This window comes from Myodes glareolus, chromosome 15 (assembly GCF_982192425.1).
Source record: "Myodes glareolus chromosome 15, mMyoGla1.1, whole genome shotgun sequence".
NCBI lineage: Eukaryota > Metazoa > Chordata > Mammalia > Rodentia > Cricetidae > Myodes > Myodes glareolus.
Genome location: NC_142040.1, coordinates 36,704,963 through 36,728,286, shown reverse-complemented (window position 1 = coordinate 36,728,286; position 23,324 = coordinate 36,704,963). Strand labels below are relative to the sequence as shown.

Here is a 23,324-nt window from a genome sequence, read left to right as displayed (position 1 = left end):
TTAATTTTCAACAATATACAGAGCTGCAACAGGGTCTGATTCAATTTGTCATTTGTATATGAGTTCTCTGAGCAGATAAAGGAACTCTTGAATTGTTGCAGGGTAAAATGAGGCCATTCTTGTATAGGGCTTTGGAAATAAAGGCTCTTTTAGAATGTAGAATATGTGAGATGCATATTTAGTCTTTTCTAACTTGAATAAGAGATATCACACAAACACACACAGCCTATGCATTAGCATCCCCAGATTGTTTTACTAGAATTTAAGAGAGCAGAACATTTAACCATTAAAATAGAGTCCAGTTATTCACTCCATGTTCTTCTCTGACCTTTCCTTTTAATATCTTTAATTGCTTGAAAATTTTCTTTCATTCAATTAAGGGAATTTTAGTTGTTCCTTTTCTCTTTAACTTTCTTCTCAACAAGTCTTCCTCATGCCTCCATTTCTTTTTTTGTATGTGGTCCACTGAGTTGAATTAGAGTTTCTTGCCTGTTAATTAATTGCCTATGGTCCCACAGGAAGGGTTGGAGCCTCAAGGGCACCTTCCTCGTTCATGAGGAAATTCTGGCAGGCCCAATCTCGTGTAGGTCTTATGCAGATAACCGCAGTTGCTGTGTGCCGTGAGCTCATGGATGCAACAGCTTCATCATGTCATGGCTAGAAGACCTCTTCTTGTACACATCTCTCTACCCTTTGGCTCTTGCATTCTTTCCACCCCTCCTCGTTGGTGGTCTATGATCCTTGGGATCGACAGTCACATCTGTCTCTTTTGTTGCTTCACTTTCAAGGAAGTTGGGCTAGGCAGCTTTTATTGATTATCTATGGGGATTCTTGAATTGAGTTGTCCTCTATTAATCCCTCTAGTGCGTTATTCTCTTCCTTAATCTGCTTAGTGGCCTTTCCCGTCACTGCACTTAAATCTAGAGTCTTGCATATATTGTGCCAGGTAGATACTCTACCACCGTGTGATACGCATCGAGCCCTATTTGTCCTTTTACTTAGAGGCACCGTCTCACTGTGCTGCCAGGATGGTCCTGCACTCCTTCAATTGCACGCCTTTAATAGCTGAGACAGTCTGAATTTACCACCATCCTGCCTCAGCCTCTGAGTAGCTGAAATCATAGGTATGTACCACCAGGCCTGGGTATGCAGTGGCTTTATCCTTTCACCTTGTACTCAAGTTGCCCCTTCCACTCCCGTTGGTGTCAAAGGTTAAACCTCCTGTTAGTGGACAAGTAGCCATCCTGAGCGATGAATTTTTTAAACCTTGTGCCCCTTCATCTCTATATTTGTATTTCTTCTTTTACTTGTGTCTTCTTACAATCTCAGCCTCTCCTACTTTTCCAGAGACTCTTTCTTGAGCTCAAGATCATATTTGTCTCCAATAACTCTTCATTTATCTGTAATCCTGCTGATTTTTAGCCTCTCACTTCTCAGCCTTCACTCAGCTCAAGTGCTATTCATTTTAATTTTTTTCTCTTGAGTTTATTTCTTCTTCAGTTAACTTGAATTCTCTCGCTCCCTTTTCCCATCTGTTTTCTAAAACTATGCATTCACTGGCTCAGAGAAACACTTTTGCGTCACTCTACATCCTATTGGGCTTATGACTCCATTGCCTGACCAAGGTGCTTCACTCAAGTGACATCTAAACACCAATTAATTATACAAGGTAATTGATTTTTTTTATTTTTTCTAGTCCAGTGGACTGTTGTTCCTCATCTTTGTTCTTCCCTTGCCAACAACTGTCAAGTTTTTTTTTCTATACTATTCTATAAAAGCTGAAATCTACTACTTAGGGTCTGGCATTATATTGTCCACTCTCTGTCCCTTATTCTTCATGTAAATACTGCCATTTATTTACTCAGTTAGGGTCACAATTGTGGCGCTCCTTTTGTTTTTTTATCTCTGCCAGCTACACCAGCCCCCACACAAACAGGCACACACACACACACACACACACACACACACACACACACACACACACGTATCCCATATTTCCTTAGGCCTTCCTTGTGCCTCTTACATCAGGACCCATCTCTTGGCTGCACTCTTACTACCTTGGATCTTCAGCATGTGACTGATTGTGTTTTGGTAAAATTGGATATGAACTCCTTCCCTATGATCACATCATGGTCTTATTATTCCCAAATAGAATAATAAGAACCAAAATATAATAAAAATGAAGCATGGACAAGGCCAAATGTTAGCGAAGAACGTTGGTGACTCTCAGCTCCCATGAACTTGAGTCTCCTTCCTGTCTTACTATGTTTACTTTTTGCACCCAACTGAATGTCAGACCTTCAATGTATCAGAGCCCCCATACTTCACGTTTTGCAAAACTGTTCCCTGAACCCATTACTTTCTTACCATTTATTTTGAGCAGAGAGCGTGCCATGGCCCCATGCTTTGCCTTTGTGTGGTGCTTTGTAAAACCTCAAGGGTGCTACTCATATTTTATTACATATGGTTTGATACCAGCCCTTAAGTGAACTCATGGATAATATTACCTCTAGTGATTTATATTCAAAACCTGGTTGAATTTGTACAAAACCCCTGAAAGATCTTGCCAGTTTCACGTCTGTACACATGTCAGTTAAGATATAGTTAAGACACTGTGCACCCTGACATCATAGGGGTATTCAGCCCAAATTTAAGGCTTTTTTAAATATTAGAAAATACACATGTGGTTGAGTATCTAAAACACAAGTCTTACATAAATACAAATTGATGTTTTAAGGCCAATTATCTATTAAATGTTTAATTCTACTTTCCCCAAGCAATGTATTTTCTGAGAAAATGTTTTTCCTCTTAATCAAGAGTGACAGTGTACTCAAGTTAAATCTACTGTTCGTTTTCAGCTTGAATAAATTGATGCGCTTTCTGCATCAGAGGAGGATGACACGGTTGAATGAGTCCATTTAGGACATCATCCACTCAGAGATGTCTTTGCTCAGGTTGTCCTAGGTTCTTCTCCCTTTCCTGCCCACTCTTATACTCACATATCACTGGCAATCGAGGAGTTCCTGGACATAGACTTTGGAGAGAGGTCATAATCGCTGTCGGATCGATACAAGAAGGATTCCCGGCGTTGACTGTGGACAAAGTTTGCTTGGAGAATTAGCCCAGATCCTGGGCTGGTCATGGGATCCAAGGGACTCCGTCCCGCTGATGTGCCATTGTCCACATCGAAACTGTGAATAGAGGAAAAAGAATCACATTGGTGTGAGCACTGGCTCTCTCGTATCTCCGTTGGGGAAGTAGCTTGATTTGGGGAGTGATAGGAAGATTTTTACATCTAAATCTTGATAGTAAAAATTACATTGAACTAGTGATGTAGCTTAGTGGTAGCATGCTTGCATAGTCTATTACCCTGAGTTTGAGCCCTAAACACTGCAAACAAACAAACAAACAAACCCACAACTGTAAACATCACATTTGCTTAATATTCTTATTTTCCTTGGATTTTGACAATTTACAAGGCTTAAGTCTTTTTAAACCTAACTTCATTTTTTTTAAAAAAGGAGTCATTCTGTAAAAGTAGCTCTGAGTACAGAATTCTTGTTTAGAAAAGAACAAATTCATATAATTCAGTAAATATTTGAGTTCGGTTGAACAACTGCCACTGTCTAATGTCACAATGCACCTGAACCTGGGCTTCTTTTCCTTCTCACACTGCACTTATTAAGTCATTACTTTCTGCATCCCTCACTGTGACTGTGTAGTAGCCCTTACAGTTGTCTCTTGAATCCATTTTCCTGCCTTTATCTAGTGTCTTTATCGTCTTAAAATGCAAACGTGGCTGATACATATTAGGCTCTGTGTTCAACCCCCATCACCACAACAAAGAACAACAAAACCCCTTTACTGAATAGAGTAAATGAATAGAAAGAATGAAACGCATTGAGTTCAATACAGTGATGTGGGATTCCCCTCTGTATGCTATGAATATGTTTTAATCTCATTGGTTATTAAAGAAACTTTTTCATCCAATGGCTTAGTAGAGTAAAGGCAGGCAGGAAATCCATATATATATATATATATATATATATATATATATATATATATATATATGTAGGGGGGGGGAATCAGAGAGATACCATGTAGCTGCTGAAGGAGAAAGCTGCCAGCCACCTGCCAGAACCTTACTGGTAAGGCTCAGCCTTGTGGTGATACACAGACTAATAGAAATGAGTTAAATCAAGATGTAAGTGCTATCTAGAAATATGCCTGAGTCATTGGCCAAACAGTGTTGTAATTAATATAGTTTCTGTGTGATTATTCATGTCTGAGTGGCCAGAAAATGAACAAGCAATCTCAACTTACAATACAGGTCTTAAAGCCAGAGAATAAAAAGTAGCAACATATAACAGCTGTCAATACGATAGTCTTTATAACCCAGGTAAACTTTCCCAAATGAACTTTTCCAGTGAAATATCAATAAGTATCAAATTCAACTCTCTTCTCATGTGTCCTTGAACAGAAGAGAGTGACAACATGGGACACACGAGGTTAAAAGAGATCACTGCATGCACAAACAAATTCAAATTAAATTGCTACCAACATTCCCAGATTAGAGTCTTTATCCACGACTGAACATGCATCTCAATGGTACAGTGCTGGCCTACATGCACAATGAATGCCCTTGGGTAAATTTTCAACTCGTCCATGTGCACACGACACACACATGCACACACACATATGCAAACACACACACACGCACACACATGTGCATGCGCGCATGCGCAACTCTTGCCCCACTAGTTTAAACATTTTTTATTTGTTTTTTTTAGGATTCTTCATATCCAGTGTTATGTCTCAAGTATCCCAAGTCAGCCAACTAGGGAGGTGGGTAAATCATTGATCACATGTGGACCTATGACCAGGCAACACCTGAGTCAGCCTTCAAGGACAAAAGAAAAGGGAGAAAGTAATAATGTGGTTTAGTCGTTCAAAAAACCTCCTTTCCAACTTAACATTTTCTCTGTGTGTATGTGGTGTTAAGTTTGGTATATGTACATGTTTGTATATGTATGCATGTGTGCAGGCCAAAGGTTGATGCTGTTTCCATAAATTGCTATTAGTCTTACTTTTGAGAGAGTTTTTCTCACATAACTTGGAGTTTACTGATTGATGGGGGCTGCCTGACCAAGATGGGATCATAGACACATGCTGTCCACAACAGTCTTTTAACATGCATGCAGGAGCTATGAGCTCACATTCTCATGCTTGTGTGGCAATGATTTATCAACTGAGCCATCTCCCTAACCCTTAAGATTCCCTTAGAATCGTGTCATCTTATAAATGTATTCAGATGGTTCCATCAAGACACTGGAAGATTATTTAATTAAACATTCACTCTATAGACAAAGAGGACAGGTTCTAGAAAAGCTGATTGATCAAAGTCATTGAGCTAATCCAATGCTCCTGAAGTCCTCCCTGAAAGAGAGCTTGGTTCCATGAGACACGAATACTGAGTGTGTCAGTAGCTGTGGACCAAACGAGAGGTCTCTAACTCCCCTGGGTAGGGCCATGGCTTTGCAGGCACTTCGACATTCCACAGGAAATTCAGGGAAGGCCGGTGTTTTTTTGTTTTTTGGTTTTTTTGTTTTTTTGTTTTCTTTTTAGCATTAAAGAGGGATATCAGGGGAATTTAGGGAAGTTCTTCTGGGATGTTATTCATTAAATAAGCATTTATTAAACACTTATTACGAGTATACTGTGTTTAAAAACATAAAAGCAATAGTTTTAACTCAGACAAGGTTACCCGTGATGTCTCCAGAGACGAGTAGTATCTAAAGGGGGCTTTTAGTGCTACTCGATACACATTTGGAAGACAATATTAAATAAATAGGGAGGGATGGGAGTAGATTTTGCTTTAAGAAGGCAGTCACGGGGGACCCAAGGATGATGAAGGGATGGGAGCAGACCTCCCTTTAAGGAGACAGTCACACGGGACCAGAGGATGATGAAGGGATGGGAGCAGACCTCCCGTTAAGGAGACAGTCACAGAGGACCTGAGGATGATGGAAGGAACGAGAGTAGATCCTGCTTTAAGGAGTCACAGGGGACTCATGGGTAGAAATGCTCCACAGAGCATCTGTGCTTGCTGCCCCTTGTGATTTAGCAGGATGATGTCAGGGTTAAATGAACAGAAGGAAGGTGCTCTCGCTACATATTCTGTATGAACAAGAAAAGAGATAGGAGACTGTGATTTTGAATTTATGTTTTCTCAGTTTAATTGGATCAATGCTAGCTGAATCACCAAAGAATATTAATTTATATTTTTAAAATAAATTAGTTTTTCAATTCGACTAAGAAAATCTTAGCATATAGTATATATGTAGTTCTTTTGAAAAATATTACCAGATATATTAAAATATTTTTGTAATAATACTATCTATGAAAATCAAAACATTTATTATCAAATGTTAAAAATGCTTGGTCTCAGATACAGCTAGGATGTTAGCCATTTGTTTATAGATGTAATATTACACTTTGTCCACTAGATGGAGAGAATGTTCTTAAATATGGAGAATCTATTTTAAAATAATGTGAAGGCCTAAATTACTTAGTAAAGACTCACAAAAACCTCACAAATATTACCTAAAATAATGCCTCAAATCTATTAAACTGTTTATAAATACTGATTAAAATATAGCAATCTAAGAAACATTTGTGTTAGCTTTACTTTTAAATTAATTCGTTTCTTTCTTTTGCAAAGAGTGATCAGATTGCTCTATAATTTATTGGTCAAATGACCTTCCAATCTCAGTTCCTAGATACTAGCTGGGATCGAAGGCAATACTACCCATGCATGCATGGCTAAAAAAAAACACATATCACCCATGTATGCCTGGCTAAGAAAGGCACACAACACCCATGCATGCATGGCTCATAATTTGCTGTAGGACCAGGCTTACAAGGTGGAGCTAAGAACAGTAGTTGACATCCCATTGGATTTTTACAAAAAAAAAAAGAAGAAGAAGAAAAATAAAAAAACCCTCAGGAAGACATCACTGAACCTCTACAATGCATCACTGAATGCATGCTATGCTGGGTAAAGTACCATGAATATCAACGATAGGTTGGGGAAGCTTTCTAAGCTTTGGAACACAAGTTTTCTTGGATGACAGTTTGATTTGGGAAGTAAGCATTTGCTCTAAAGTCATCTGCATGCTAGATTTCTATTATAGTAAGTGCTTTTATGATCAAAAATCCTTACCAGGAAAAAGCAATATTACTGAAAATACCAAGTGCAAAGCATTAACAAGTATCAGTAGTGGTGAATGACCTTATAGAAAGAGATTTTATATAATGAAGAGTTTAGTGAATGAGCTTTACATTTTGTCTTTGTCTTTAGATTAATACTAGGGTAAATATAGATATATGAAAGATAGCACTTCTCCATAAGGCATTAAATTCTAGGTAAGAGGATAAATAAAACATAAAGCAATTGGAGAATAAAAACCAAACAGATAGCCTAAAAGTAATGAAGCAGAGCACTGTATGAATTGGACAGTCAGGTATGTCAAGAGGCAGTATCCATAAAGGGAGCTTAATGCATGAAAGGAGTCAAAGGTCTAGGCAGAGTTGAGGAGGCAGGAACAGAGGATGCCCAGCCAAAGTGAAGCAACGGAACAAAACTGAGAAAGGGTGGCAGTGAATGCGAGTCAAATTGGACACAGTGTTGGGCTGCATTGAAGAGCAACGGGGCTATAAAAGTGGTAACACTACATGGTCCAACCAACAGGTAGGCTGGGTGTGTTAAGAGAAGCCGGGCCAAGGCATGTTAGCCGCAGCTTGCAGTGCAGAGCCATGTGAGAAGGATTCACAGCCCCCTTTAACAGCTGTCACCCAGGAGGGAGGTGCAGGAGGCTATTTACTTTTCAGTTGCCTACATCCATATGGCTTGGTTTGTGAAAATAAATGTGCTGTTTCTGCAATGACAGGAGTAGAAAAGCCACAAAAGGAAAAAAAGAGAGAGAATTAAGGGATAGGGAGGGGACTCCTCCCAAATGAAAGGCTTCTTAACCTAAATCCTTTAAATGTGAGAAGGTGGGAGACACCTTCAGAGAGGTCTTGTTCAGGAAAACTAACAGAAGCCACTACCTGTTTCGCACAGTGGGGCTGAAAATCAACTGAGCACTAGACCACTTATTATTGGCTTAACTTTAGCGTCGTCTAACTGAGAGCTAATTTATGCTGAAATGGAGATGGCTTCAGATGACCGCAGTTGTGGAACATGACCTCACTGACAGTCCGTGGTATTAATAAACTAAGAAAGTGATTGATGGCAGGGGGCGGGAGACAGTCTTAACTCGGTTGTTGGTGTCAGAGACAAGTAGTGACTTTCCTAAGCACCCTCTGGTTCACACATAGCCCTGGTGAATTCTCTGGGGACTCAGTGCCATTCAGGGGAAGCCCAAGGCACCATATTAGCTGAAGCTTCGGAAAATCACAAGAGGATTAAGGAAAGGGAAAGTATTCAACTCTAATAATGACAATGATGATAAAATTTTGGAGAATACTCCATGTGCCCCACACTCTATCTTCTGTATGGTATCTCATCACATCTTCACCCTTGGAAGTGGCCTCCATATTTTCTATCTAACCAAAAGGAGTCCCGAAACCCAAGAAAACCTTTATAATAAGCAATGTGTTCGGAGCTATTCTTATGAGTCTGTTTTAAACCCAAACTATCTGACTCTAGAGCCAGGGACTATGTTTATATCTCAAAGTCTCCTATGACTGTAAGAAGACAGAACACCTTTTCGCACTTACTAGGGTGGACTTTTCAGCATTAACTCTTTGAAAGCGACACCCTGGTAACTCACAGGTCACACATGCCAAAGCCCATTCCGCAACCTAACATTTGGGGATTGGCTAAATCCCTGCTTCTCTAATTTTGAACACAACACGGGTATAAAGCAGCCTTTTCTACAGTCTATTTGGAGAATCTTTGCAGAATCTGAGGATAGTCTTGGAATTAAGGGACTGTTTGGAGGTCTACGGGAGGTCTTAGTTCATGGAAGAGGGCGAGGTGCCCTATTGTCTCACATATTTGCAGTGCAGGTGTGCACACATCTGACACCGGCTGGCTCTCACCAGCAGATGGCTATAGGGAAGGGGTGATACAGCTGCATTGGTCCCTTGGAGGGGACAGTAAGAGTCAGGACCCATTGATCTGATGTATTCAGAGCTATTGCAGGTTGAATGTGGCCGGCGATCTCTTTCTGTGGAGCCTTCCTTTCTGAAGGGACAGACAGAAATCAGACAAGCTGGCCAACCAACAGAACTGGTCCCAGATCTCTGCATTCTTTCATTTTAGTGCAATCAATGGGTGGAAATGAGGTCTCGATCTACCTCCCATCTAGCGGCCTCCACTGTCCCCATACTTCCCGTCAACTAATCTTATAATTGCTTCCTCGTTGCTCATCACTTTTGGCCTGAAGACAGACTCTGATGGTCTGTTGAGAAGCATTTGATTCTTGACCACTGCTTGGCCTCTCTCCTGAGCCAGGCTCCCTCTTCGTTCCTGAGTAAATGGATCGTTTCCTCTACTCTCGCCCTTAGTGTCCGCTATGAAACACTGACTTCAGGTTTCAAGCTTGAAAGAGGGGAGGCATAGTGTGGACTCCGGTGTTTAGTGTCCTCGGAGTTCATGTCAACGTGGGTTCCCCAGACTAAGCATTCCAGGGAAGACCAAGCTGAACACTCATGGGAACTCTTAACTAAAGCCAGGAGCAGCTATACATTGCCCGAGAACAGCAGCGCATTCCCAAGATAGGTCTCCTGCTCTATGTTACAAAGTGATGGAATGCAACCGGGGTTACATTTCAAATCTTGGTTTTGTTAAGTACTCTAGGCTAAGTCATATACCTTCTTAAACTCCCACTTCCTGATAAAGAAAACTGGTAGCTCTGGGGCCACTGTGAGGATTAGAAGAGCATTTGGAGTGCATTCACCTCATTGCCTGGCAATTAGGAGCCGCCCAGGATAGCCAGAGGCCATTGTTTTAGTTTTGTTAATCTTTATCTTCCACTGACATCATCCACCAAGATCATTGTTTTTCTCTGAGTCACTCTGTGTGTCTAAACACAGCATTCTGAGGAGAGTCCAAACGGAGCTGTGAGGGAGGGAGGGACAAAAGGGACAGATGGGGGAGTGCATGGTGGCTGTCAGTGAGGTGTCAGATGCTGAGCCAGGTTTGCTCAGAGCCTCAGCTGCTTTGATGGCCTCCACCCCTCCCTCATATAATACTGGTGTGGTGACATCCTGGCAGGGAGGGGGTGGAGACTGTTTTCTCTAGGTATTCTCACCCAGGCGAAAGGACAGTTTCTTGCTTGGAAATATGGAAGGTTACAGAGGTCCCAGCGACTCTAGTAAGGCTGTAGCTGAATATTATGGACAGAAACAACTCACGAGTCCTTTAACTCCAGACACAGGGTATGCCTGGAGTCAATTACATTGTGACTTAGATTTTTTTTGCCTCAGTTCCCCAAGGGTATGGAATCTCTTGCTGTTGGTTCTCCAATGGGTCCACATTGATATTTCATTACTGGGGAGGAGGAGGAAGGCTGACCCAAGTATAAGGACATCTAGGTAATGATTAAAATTTTCTCTTCATATCAAATATTTCACTCATTCTTACCAATATCATCTGAATACAAAGTCTGTTTCTTATGAACACTGACAATATGGGCCCACTCTAAATGATTGCAAGCCAGATATCTTCTCTACAATAAAGAAAACACCTGACTAAAGTAACTATTTTAATGTATTTTTTACAGGGTGTCTATAGAAAACTGCATTTTTATAGTGATCTACACATATAAACACAAAATGTAAGTAGGATACTCGGGGCATTTCACAATCTTATTAGATTAAATGTTACTATGGCTGTTAGGTTGTATTATTTGTGTATTTCCACAGAGGTAGGCATTTAGGAAAAGCAATTAGAGGTTTCTGAAATGTCACAGCGTACCAGCAAAGCACTTGATATTTTGAACTTGTTGTCTTCTGAGTTTTACCACTAGAACTCACATAAAGCTGAAAGGAGATGTCACAGAGTTATCCTATACACAATACTACAATACTCTCTGTCTCTCTCTCTGTCTCTCTCTGTTTCTCTGTCTCTGTCTCTGTCTCTCTCTGTCTCTCTCTCTCTCTCTCACACACACACACACACAGAGGGGGGGGAGGAACATCAAACAAATTTTATTATTTTCATATGTGATTCTCATGAACAAAAGCCAGATATTGACAGTATGTACTTACTTATGAGTGAAACGATATTTGATGATTTACTAGTAAAAGTATCAGGTGATCTCAGGAAGCAATAGCCATTTATGGCTTGCCAGTGACAGTCTCAAGTAACACAGACAAAAAAGGAATCTGAGATGAAGGTGAGAACTGGAGTTTGAATCTAGAGAAAATAAGCTTGTGCGTTTTGGTCAAATAATACAGAAGAGCCCATTTAAATGAGATACTTATTAGGCTGGTGCGGTGATTAACTAGTCACACCTGGAAACGGTCATCTACAACATGAGTGTGCTTGAAGGTGAGGCCTTTTCAGCATAAGCAAGGAGAACAGAAATAGACAAGTGGCGTTTCATTGAATCATCTTCTGCACGGCAAAGGAAATAGCCAAAATCATGAAAAAGAAATCTACGGGTGGTGAAAGTATTTTCAAACCACATTTCTAATAAAGGGTTAATGCCTAAAATACATATGCAACTTTTATATGATAAGAACAAAAAAATAAAACAATGAAATGTCTCCAAATTAAAAACCACCAAGTAAAGAAGCAAGTATTTCTCTAAGAAAGGCAGACAGTCAACATGTATGTGAGAATGTGTGCAATATCACTAATCATCAGCAAAATACAAATGAAAATCACAACACTGCATCATGCTAGCTAGCGTAATCGAAATACACACACACACACACACACACACACACACACACACACACACACACACAGGCAAGGTTGCACCAAAATTAGAACCTCTTTTGCTCTGTTGGTGGGATCATAGAATTATATGATTGCTATGAATTAATAGCTTAGACCTTCCTCGTAAAGTTATAGAGATCCACTTCAATTTCTGGATCTTTACCCAAAAGTGTGAAGATGAGTGTGGCCAAGAGATAACTTCATTTCCACATTCATCACCAACACTAGACACAGCAACCAAGATGCGGAAATCACCCAACTGTCCTCTGAGCGGGGGATGCGTTAGCAAAAACTGGTGCACTCAATCGTGAGGGCACTGTTACTGAACCTTAGGCAGGTAGAAAGACCTGTCACATTCTAGGATATGGATGCACGATGACAAGATAAAGATAGTAAAACATGTCAGTTACAGAAGAACAGCTACTACTTGGTGACAGAGAAATCTAAGCAAGCCAGAGGTGTAGAAGAAAGTACAGAGGGGTCGCGGGAGCTTGGGGAAGGGGAAATGCTGAATTCCTCCTCAGTTACTAGGAGGCATCAGTTACATCGCATGTACAAGTGCCAGACATCTAATATGTACCATAGTGCTTGTAGCAGCCACAATGGACCGCATGTTTCAACGTTTAGCAGGGGAGATTTCAAGCCGTGCGTTTTTGTTTTACCTCAACGAAAAAGTCAAGCAAGGCTCTCCAATGGGCCTAACCTGAGACCACCATGCTGAAATTGAAAAGTCAAAGCCTACATTAGAGAGGCCTGCGTTTGCATTGGTTATCTATATCTAACCAAGCCGTGTGACGACACCCACCTTCAGTCAGCAGATATGCCAACGACAGCAAGCAGAAATGACCATTGCTGAATTGTTGGCAGGCCCCGAACTAACTGACAAAGCCCTCGGCACCACAGTGGTTGAGAGGGACGTAAGGAAGTGTGTATTCCTTTTTCCGCATCCTGTTATTGGTCAGCTCTGACCAAAAGCCTAAAGTCGCAGATGGACACAATTCTCCAGACTGGCTATATGTTTCTGAGGGTCAAAAACAGTCCTATGAAGACTGACCCAGTTTCCCTCCCCTTGTTCTGGTTCTACTAGGCTTTCTCTAGTACCACATTTCCCAGAGTTCCCTGACTCCAACAGGCAGAGGAGGTAGAGACCTAGAGACCTTTCTGTCTGTTTTTCTTTCTTCTTTTCTTTCTTTCTTTCTTTCTTTCTTTCTTTCTTTCTTTCTTTCTTTCTTTCTTTCTTTCTTTCTTTTTCTTTCCCTCCTTCCTTCCTTCCTTCCTTCCTTCCTTCCTTCCTTCCTTCCTTCCTTCCTTCCTTCCTTCCTTTCTTTCTTTCTTTCTTTCTTTCTTTCTTTCCCTCCTTCCTTCCTTCCTTCCTCTCTCTCTCTCTCTCTCTCTCTCTCTCTCTCTCTCTCTCTCCCCCCCTTCTTTCTTCTTTTCTGTAATGTAGAACAAACTAAATTTGCTTTAAGAAGCTTGCATCGGAACACAGATATTTTTGTGGTGTGCCCCCGCTTCTTCCCACACTCTCACATTTATTCGTCAAGTTGCAGACAGAATCATCCAGCTAAGATGCTAATCAGGTCCCTGCAAAGTCTCCACTAGCCAGTCTCTGAATCTTCCGCAGTGGCCGGGGGGGGGGGGGGGGGGGGGGGGGACTTGGAGATCTGGTTCCCTGCAGGCTCTCTAACCTTGGTCACTTAGTGCCTTTCCCTCCACCGAAGTGTGAAGTGCGTAAACGCTCTTCCTCAAGGCCTTGTGCATCTGTGCAGCTCCTTCCAGATAATGTTTTCCCCAGTTATCAATACAATTTTACCAGAGTGAAAATTTTACACAGAGTGAGCTAGCCTCAGACTGACTTACGTAAAAGTGCCACCTTAGCCTCTTGAGTCTTAACCATTTCTTTCTCTCGGTTTCTCCACAATGTTCACTAGCTTCTGATTAATTTTTACATACCACTGTCTCCTTTCCATTAGGAGGCATGCTCCACATGTGGAGATATTTTAATCTGTTTTCTTTGTAAGTGTATCAGCATCACCTACAATTATGCCTTGTGCATAGTATTTGCTCATTAAAAACAATCTGAATTTATAAAACCCCTTCAGATACAGCACTGCTGTCTACTGGTTATACACTGTGGTTATCTATGTAACTCTCTAGTCAAAAAAAAAGTTACTGTTGTTTAAGTTTGATTAGTAATTGGCCCTTTGTTTAAGGAAATGAGATTAAACATTCCACTTAAGGAAATGATCTGGGATGGAACTTCAAGGAATGAAGACTTAAAAAATATTTTAGTCAGAAATATTTTTGCATATCTTCATATCTGACCAATAATTAGCTAATAATCAGGAGGTACCCACCCAGGTTTGGTGGCACATAGAGATCATACAATTGTGAGAACTAACTCTGAAAAAAATGTCAAAACAGACAAAACGTCACCACCACCACCACCAACAAACTCCTTGCGTTTGTAAAGCTAAACAAAAATCTGTAGCTCTGTAATACCTCCTTCTTGCTAGAACCAGGAACTGAGGTACACAGCAAGCAGAATCCTGGGACCTGACCCTTACCGCTCCACCACAAACAGGGATCCACAGCAGCAAAGAAATGAAATGGCCCAAACAGTAGAGCATCTTTCTCTAACAAGTCAGCGAGAGTCTTTCTTTGGATCTAGTGTGCCTTTCTGCCAGGGGTTTCTCCAGGGATACCATTGCTTCTTTCTGAGGAATATATGGGTGATCCCATTAAATAGGGCATTTTAATCACTTTGAATGTCTGAAGAGACTCATCTTGCAAGGGTATTGTTTCCCTAGAAACTGATTTCCTTTGAAATTAGGTTTTTGAAAATGGGATTCTCAATCAGTTCTTTGGTTATGATGTAGTTAAGATTACACAAATTAATTGCCCCAAAGCTTTAATTGAAGGGCTAAGGATTAGTAAATGACAACTCCTTTATGAAAAACCTTACCAATAAAATATTGCAGGCTAAATAAACCAAAGAAGTCAAGGGAAACTTACAGTGAAAACAAAAGTGTAATCTTCATTTCACAGTTTCTTTGATAAGTAAAATGTGAGTCTGATTTTTCTTCCGCTAATGAATGCGAAAACACACACCATGTATTTCTTTGGATCTGTACTCTCCCTTAAACAGGTCAGGAAGCCGTTCCTGAGCCCTGCTATTAAATCTATTTTGGAGAAGTGATATTACTCAGTGTCCAACCTCAGCCACCCAAACGCATTCGCTTTCCACATTCTGTGTAGAAAGAGAACATAAAAGGGTTTCAGACAGTTGTCCCGGGTTGGAGACAGCTGCTTCCCTCCTACCAGGGAAAAGGATTTACAGGCAAATTATCTTACGTTGCTCACAGACAACTGCTTTTCTCTGGACTTGTTTTAAAACACACCATGGAGCAAAGAACAGGAAGATGTGCGCGCATATGCGAGGGTTCCTCAGTGTGCTGTGGCTGTCACCCTGGGGATTACAGTCACACATTAGAGTTGCAAGACATTGTTTGGCTGTTGCAAAGGATGTGGGAATCTCTCTTAACACTGACTTTAAAGTTGATGCGATGTAAACCTTCATAACCTGGAAATGGTTTTGGATGGAATTGTGATGAAAGATAAGATCTCAGAAAAGAGTTCTGTAATCAAGACGATCCCTGTGGGAAACCCTGCGAGCTATCTGCCAGATTCCATTCTCAGCTCATTGTTGAGCACAGAGGTCCTGTTTTGTGGCCATGTGACTGGATACGCGCAGAAATATGACATGCTGTCTTCGTACTGACCCAAACATCCTGCCACATGCCTGCCTGGGCACGTCTCCTTCCAGGGAGAGGTAGAATGTGTAGCGGCAGAGCAGAAAGCGGACAGATGAGCCTGAGAATTCCCAGTCCCTGGCCTCAGAACAAGACAGAGAGGGACTTTCCAACTCTACAGTAGAATGTTCCCGACGTGAACTTATTGCTTAAATTGTCTGTCCTTGGGTTTGTTAGCACAGTGATATCCAACTCAGTTTGTTATACCAAAGTAAACTTGCAGGCAGACTAAAGGCGCATTATACTTTCAAACATCTCAGAGCAAGGCATTCCAGCACCGGGTGAAACCAACAGTCTCTTTTCTCTTTGCTGTTTATGTTTTCTTAGATCCTTCACTAACAGCTGCTGCCATTAAGGAATTCTTATCATCTAAGAAGTGTGGAAGGGGTGTGAGAAAATGAGCTTGCTGGCATTACATGGGTTGGGAGGTTGGATAGAACATGAGTCCAGTCCTTCTCTGCCTCCATGGTAGTGACTAAAGGTACAGAGCGACCGCTCGAGCACAAAGGCAAAGTACAAACTGGTCGCAGGTAAGACACAGCACCAGAGCTGCTAGCACTTGGGATCCTTCCTTCTGCTTCACTTGAGCTATGGGGTCCCAGAAGCAGAATGCCGTTGGCTAGCCTTCTTCAAAATCTGATTCCAGAAAATAACAGTATTCTTCATGTGCACTGGTCTCTGTGTAAATCCATGTAAGGATTCTAGAAGGACTTCATAGTTCATCCAAATCAAAACAGTACCACTCTTCATTGGGTCTTCCAAGGAGGGATGTTAGAGGATGCGTCTGGTGCTGTAGGACCTTCCTTGTTGGAACCCACAGACAGCTCTAGAGCCAAAAGGACTTCTACAGTAGAGAAATAAATCACTTGGGTCTCCCGTGTTCTCTCATAGGCTATTCCTACCAGTGCTAAATATAATGTTAAACATTAAGCTCCAATATAATTCCTGGCATAAAGATCACTTGAACAATCAAGATCACAGAAACTAGTAATCTGTCCATCCCACAAATACCCATCAGCTCCTTTGATGGCTAGGCTAGGAGTCAGAAATAGTACTCGAACAACCGTGGTGCGACTGTGCTTCAGCTCCAGCCACCATGGGCCCGTTTTACTCTTCCAGGATGACGGAGTCAATGGAGAGCTGGTCATAAATCCCGTGAACCTGCCAGGTCCTTAGTCAAGATAACGTCATTGTCATTTTCTAATTACCTGTGGCTACTCCTTTAATCATACCCAGTGGAGAACCAATGCCCACTGCTGACCCTTGGGGCTTTAACATTGACTATGTGCCCTAAGAAAATCATGGCAGGTTTATTTTCCTATAAACTAAAATTCCTCTCAATTTAATGCCATGACCTCTCTCAATTACTGAGACACATTTTTCATTATTTTTGTGAAGACGCTTGTATTTCCTGAATTAGTTCAGATAGTTCAGATATTCAATCACAGGCATTCTGTTTTTTTATCCTCTTTTATTGTCGAAGTTATTTTGTGCGACCTTGGCTTTTATTTCATTTCTCACTGAAAAAAAAAAAAACCTTAATTCTCTTTTACTGAGTAGTCAAAAATGTATAAGGAGATCTAAGCATAGTGTAAACAAACCAACTGTATAGCAAGGTTGCTTTAGCTGTGGAAGCTCATGCCAGAACCCTCTGCTCGAGCCTTTCCTAATAGCCACCGTAACTGTAATCATTGACCCATAAAATATGCAGCATTTATCTCGGTCTGCAGCACGCGTATGTAACATGTATGTAGTATTTAGTCTTTATCTGCAGAACAGTTATATACCCTGTATGTAGTAGTTACTCTTAGTCTGCAGCACAGATATGTACCGTATATGAAGTATTTAATCCCTGTCTATAGCATTTATTTATACACTATGAAAACCACTGGTGACTGTTAATAAACTAATTACAAGCATGTTTATTTTTACAGAAAATATACAGTAGACATCCAGCTACCACCCAGGCCCAGAATCAGGGCTATGACATGGTCCACCCCCAACATCCACCTCATCTATAAACTGCTGGAGCATGGAAAGGGGCTGGGCCTGCAGATCCAAAGCTGCAGAATCTCCACAATACAAGACAACAACATGATATCCAGGAGGAAGCTCAGGAAAGACGGGAATAGCAGAAGCCAGAGGCCTCGAACCAGAACAATGACTCATTGCAATGAACACTTCCAAGTAAAGATGTATAAACTAGAGGGTAACTGTGTGACTCAGTGTCACTGCCAGCTTCCATGCCAAGATTTTTTGGTTTTTTTTCTTCTTTTATGCTTTCTATCAAATTTTATTTTATTTTGGTTGGGAGGTTGCAAGGGCAGAGGGGAGATGTAGGGATGGACAATGAATGGGAACAGGATAGATGAAGTAAAAAAGTAAAATCCACAAAGAATAAATAAAAAGTTATAAGAAGAATATATTGGTTGGGATATAAATTCTATTTTTCCATACATCAAATGAAATTAAAAAAATAACCAAGGCTAGTATATATATATGTGTGTGTGTATATACATATATACACATATGTATATATTTAAAAATATTTAAAATAAATATTATTTAAAATAAATATTTTATTTAAAATATTTAAAATAAAAATATTTGTTTAAAATATATTTAACATATTTATATGTTGTAACAATATATACACATATATATTGTTGTTGTCGTTTTGGGACAGGGTTCTTTTATATAACAGCCCTGACTGTCCTGGAATTCATTTTGTAGACCAGGCTGACAACAAACTCACAAAGATCTACCTGCCTCTGCCTCCTAAGTGCTGGAATTAAAGGTATGTGCCACCACTGCCTGGCTTAGTTTTTATATTTTTAAAGTTAAGAGGAGCAAAAACAACACACACACACACACACACACACACACACACACACACACACACACACACCATGCTGAACTATTTTTTGCTGACCTCTGAAATTGTCTTTTTTGGCCAAATTTTGAAACTAGGCCTTGAGAATTACAGAGTGAACAGATGGCCCCACCTCATGAAATCCAAATTGGAGGCTTTGCAAGCAATGATACTCAGAATCATCTTTGCTTAATTTTTTTCCTCCTGTAACTCAAATGTTTTAAAACCTCAAAATGTAACCCTTTCTTCCTTCTGGTTCTGTGAAATTTAGAACTAAAATTTTAATTTTTAAAGAGGAAAACAATTCAAATCATGTTCACATTTGCTCTGTTCTTCATTTTTCCCTAGGAAAATGCCACCCCTTAAACTGGCAATGAAATTACGGATTTCCATTCCATGCGTCCTGCTGATCCCTCAAAAGCACCTCAGGCTACATGGAAACAATCTGTCAGGATTGTGGTGATTTACCATTTACTGTGGTGATATCTTGTTTGTGATCTAAAAAATAAAGCTTGCCTGCACATCAAAGTGCAGAGCTAAGCCACTAGTTAGTCATAGAGGCCAGGCAGTGGTGGCACACCCCTCTAATCCCAGCACCCAGAAGGCAGAGGCAGACAGATCTCTGTGAGTTCAAAGCCACGAGATTGATCCAGTCTCAAAGAGAAACAGAGCCAGGCAGTGATGGCTCACATATTTAATTCCAGTACTTGGGAGTCACATGCCTTTAATCCCAGCACGAGGAAGGTGGGGAAAGTAAGGGATATGGCTGGGCAGAGCGAAGAATATAACGCTAGAGGAGACAGGAGCTCAAGGCATTCAGTCTGAGGACTTGTAGAGACAGGACACCCCATTCGGTCTGAGGATTTTTAGTGACAGTATCTTGTACCCTTTGGTCTGAGGATTTCATAAAGGTAATAAGTAGTGGTTGACTGCTCTGCCTCTCTGGTCTTTCAGCATTTGCCCTGAAATTGAACTCCGGGATTTTACTATTAAGACCAATTAGAACTCATGCTCCAATTTACCAAAGGCAAAAGCTCCTGATAGCCCCTTACTCTGATCAGGCAAAGGAGAAAGCCCTCTCCCCATAGTTCTCCCCTTCTGGGTCCTCTCACTTTGTCCTTCATTTCCTGATTACCATTATAATTATTATCATTATTTTAACTGGACACATTTATGAACAATGGTGTGCTAACATATGTATAGACTATATAATAATTAAGTCAGGACAGCACCACCAACACTTTACACAGTAAAAAATTTGATTAGCATGACACAACTGTACAAGTTAGGCAGAGCCAGGTACTTAAAGGCAGGCAGCCCTTCTTCCCAAATATTTTCATAGTTCATTTTCAGTGTTTGATGAAATTCAGACAATGTCTAAGATACTAGGCTGTAGGGGTGGGGTGAGTTGTTCTCATGTGAGGGTTCCTAAGGAAGGGAATCCTATTCCCAGAGTCTCATGGATTCAAAAAGCTGGATGGTGACTCAAACTCACATCTTCCAATATTTGAAGTAAAGATTTAAATGAAGTATTAAACTATTGAATTGGTCCTAATTTCATGAAGCTCAAATCAACGGCAAAGTCTTATTGTACTCTGCCCCCATGAGAATGCACAGGCATCATCCATCTAAGCACGATACTCAAAACCTTGCCCAAAATAGAACACTGTGCTGAAATGAAATGGCATTTTCATATTTATACGTCTCTAAGAAAACCAAATGAAAACTTGAAAGAGATTACAATAAGGGTCCTCTACCTTGGCAAAGGTGTTAATCATCCTAATGGCATTGCTAAGTCTTATGTGGCAAATGTTTAAGATGACTTAGAATTTAGATTACATTTGGGTGTGTGTTGTTAAGCATAGTACAGAGCAACATGGCAGGACAGACTTGAAAAGACTATTCATTGGGTGTCTCTATAATACAAGGTAAGGGTCAATCCCCTCCTACAATCCTAGGCTGAGAAATGGACCCAAGTGTTAGATTCTGCTAGTATCTCGTTGTTATTCTGGCAAGTCTCCTGGTATCATATGAATTTAGGTAGTTTATCAAGTTTATCAGTGTGTGGGGAAGAGAGAGACAGAGAGACAGAGAGGCAGAGAGAAAGCAGGGGAGACTTACTCAGTTTTCATTGCTAGCTCACAGGTTACTTTGTGGGAGGAGGGTTAGGAAGCAAATACTCTTGGATATTCTGCATCAGCAGATCTGAATTTAGAGCAAGAAATTTGTATTTTCTAAAGCTGTGGTGGTTATCAGATTGGAACCATTAGGACCATTTCCACCTTCATATTCCCAACTAGACAGCAGTGAAAATTCATATTCCTCTGCCCACGGTTTGGTGGAGGGAGGGAGAGAAAGAAGTCATGTGGGGCTTTGGTGATCTACCCAATCACATGTCCTGCAAGACTACAACGTTTTCAATATGCTGTTGGGGTTTTGTGTATAATTGAATTTAAGAAGAAAAGAATCAAAGAAGGACAAATAGGGGGAGTGGGAGATGCATGGAAGGAGAGAGGGAGAGGAGGATGTAGTTTGGGATGGATATCTGGATAATATTGAGTAATTAACTTAGTCGGTTTTCATTTGTCATGGAGGTATAGTAGTACCTTTACTAAGGTGTTTGCTGTTCAGTCCCATGTACTTGTGGTTCTTGCTTGCATTACAGAGACAAAACGCCAATAAAAGGCACACTAGGCACATAGATAAAATACTGTTCTATGCTTCTCATCCCAAACTGAAAATTTATAAAACAGGACCAAAAGTACAGTTCTTTAATCCCCATACTTGGGAGGCTAGGGCAAGAGGATCAGAAGTTCAAGATCCTTCTAGACTACAGAGCAAATTGAGGCTAGCCTGGAGTAATAAGACCCAGTCTCAGATAATGAGGCAACAAATAAAAAGTATCCTCAAAACTGCTTCTTTCATATTTTCATTTGAATTGATGCTGAACAGTCCTCAAATGGGCATCTGGAGAAATGCAAGAGCCTACATATACATACAAACATACATGCATGCATACATCATACATACATACAAAAATGGAAGGAGGAATGATCATTTTGTATTTAAACACCATGAATATAAATTTACACACATTTGTAAAAGAGTAAGAAAAATAAATTACTTGTCTTTTTGAAAAGCTTGGAATATTATAGTTTTTATTTCCATTTGAAATAACAAAATATATCTCTTCCTGGGCTGGTGAGATGGCTCAGAGGTTAAGAGCACTGGCTGTTCTTCCAGAGGTCCTGAGTTCAATTCCCAGCAACCACATGGTGGCTCACACCCATCTGTAGTGAGATCTGGTGCCCTCTTCTGGCTTGCATATATGCAGGAAAGCATCGTGTACATAATAAATAATAATAAAGAAATTATATATATATATATACACATATCCGTTTCCTTGCCCCATAACTAAACAGAAAGACCTGGAAAGAGGAAAAGGTGGTCATGCATTAGACTTTTCTGAGAATTATATATAGTTATCACTAAGAAATTTTATATATACTTAGAAATATTTAAAATTTATAATAAGAAAATGCCTTCTGTGTGGTGTAAGGTAAGGGCAAAGGAATGCACCTAAAGACAGTGGTAATGTGAGCTTGGTGTCCTTTGGGATAAGTGGAAACCTGAGATATTTATTGCCTGGACATCATGTTAAGATGACCCCAGAAAGGTAATCTTTGGAATGGTAGAGATTAAGTTGCAACTAAAGGCCAGGTATTCCTGTTACCAAAATAAACACAACTCAAGCAATAGCAAACATTGGAGAGGAGTCAAAGAAGCAAAGTGTGGTGGATTAAAGCAAACACACAGTCCTGGGTTCAACACGTAGTTCCACCACATAGGGTCCGTGTATGAGCGCTGTAACTGCGGTGGGCCAATCTACTCATGCTCCTGGATGCAACACAGCAAGCTTGGCCCATGTCCCTAAACATGTGGTCTGTGTATCGACTTTGCTGGATTGCACTTCTCAGGCACTACCATCTGTCAAGCTCCTAACTAACCCTGCTCTCTGAGTCTGTCTTTCCTGAACAGAATGAGAGCCTCAAAACTCCCAGCTCCCAATGGCAGGTTACACAGACAGCTCTGGCAGACGGTTGGTTCAGGATTCGTGAGCTTGGCTGTGCCTGCTTCATGGGCATTCTACCAGGACTGACACTATAGGGATGGCTAATAGCAGCAAAGAGTATCTTTTTAGTGTTTTATATCCACCATCTCATTGGAGTTTTTATAACTACGCTTGATAACGAAATGATGTTTAAAGTCACTGGCCATAAGTTCGTTTCCATCTATTGTTCCACACTGCTTCTCTAGGACCCAGTGGTCCGTATTCAAATACAGACACGAGTCCCCAGATATCAAATGAATCACAATAGCTTTGGAGTCAGACCTAGATTTGAATATGTTCTATTTGGCTAATATGAGACCAGCGCTACTTAGCCTCTCTGAGCCTGGGATTCTCTTGTTAGATACAAAGCACTCACATCTGAAGGTTGAAATGGGTTAGCTAACCCATTATTAAGTATACAGGGTAGAGTGTTAAAAGCAGAACATGTTGAGGAAATGTTATTTCCCATTTTATTCTTTCCCCTATAAGTACACTGGAGTGCCCAAAGCCCCTGCTTTGCTATTTTATTATGATGGTTGTAATTTGACTGACTGTATGCATCTTGACACCAGTAAC

The 23,324-nt window shown here is 40.6% G+C and overlaps 1 protein-coding gene across 8 annotated transcripts in view; it reads right to left on the bottom strand.

The window, feature by feature from the left end:
• The window catches only part of Pde4d (phosphodiesterase 4D), a 1,387,978-nt gene that overhangs the window by 201,960 nt on the left and 1,162,694 nt on the right, over positions 1-23,324 (bottom strand). For all 8 annotated transcript variants that reach the window (XM_085676945.2, XM_085676942.2, XM_048442991.3 and 5 more), the window contains one exon: positions 3,000-3,191. In XM_085676945.2, coding sequence (XP_085533071.1) covers positions 3,000-3,191 — 192 coding nt within the window. The remainder of the gene's footprint in view (positions 1-2,999; positions 3,192-23,324) is intronic.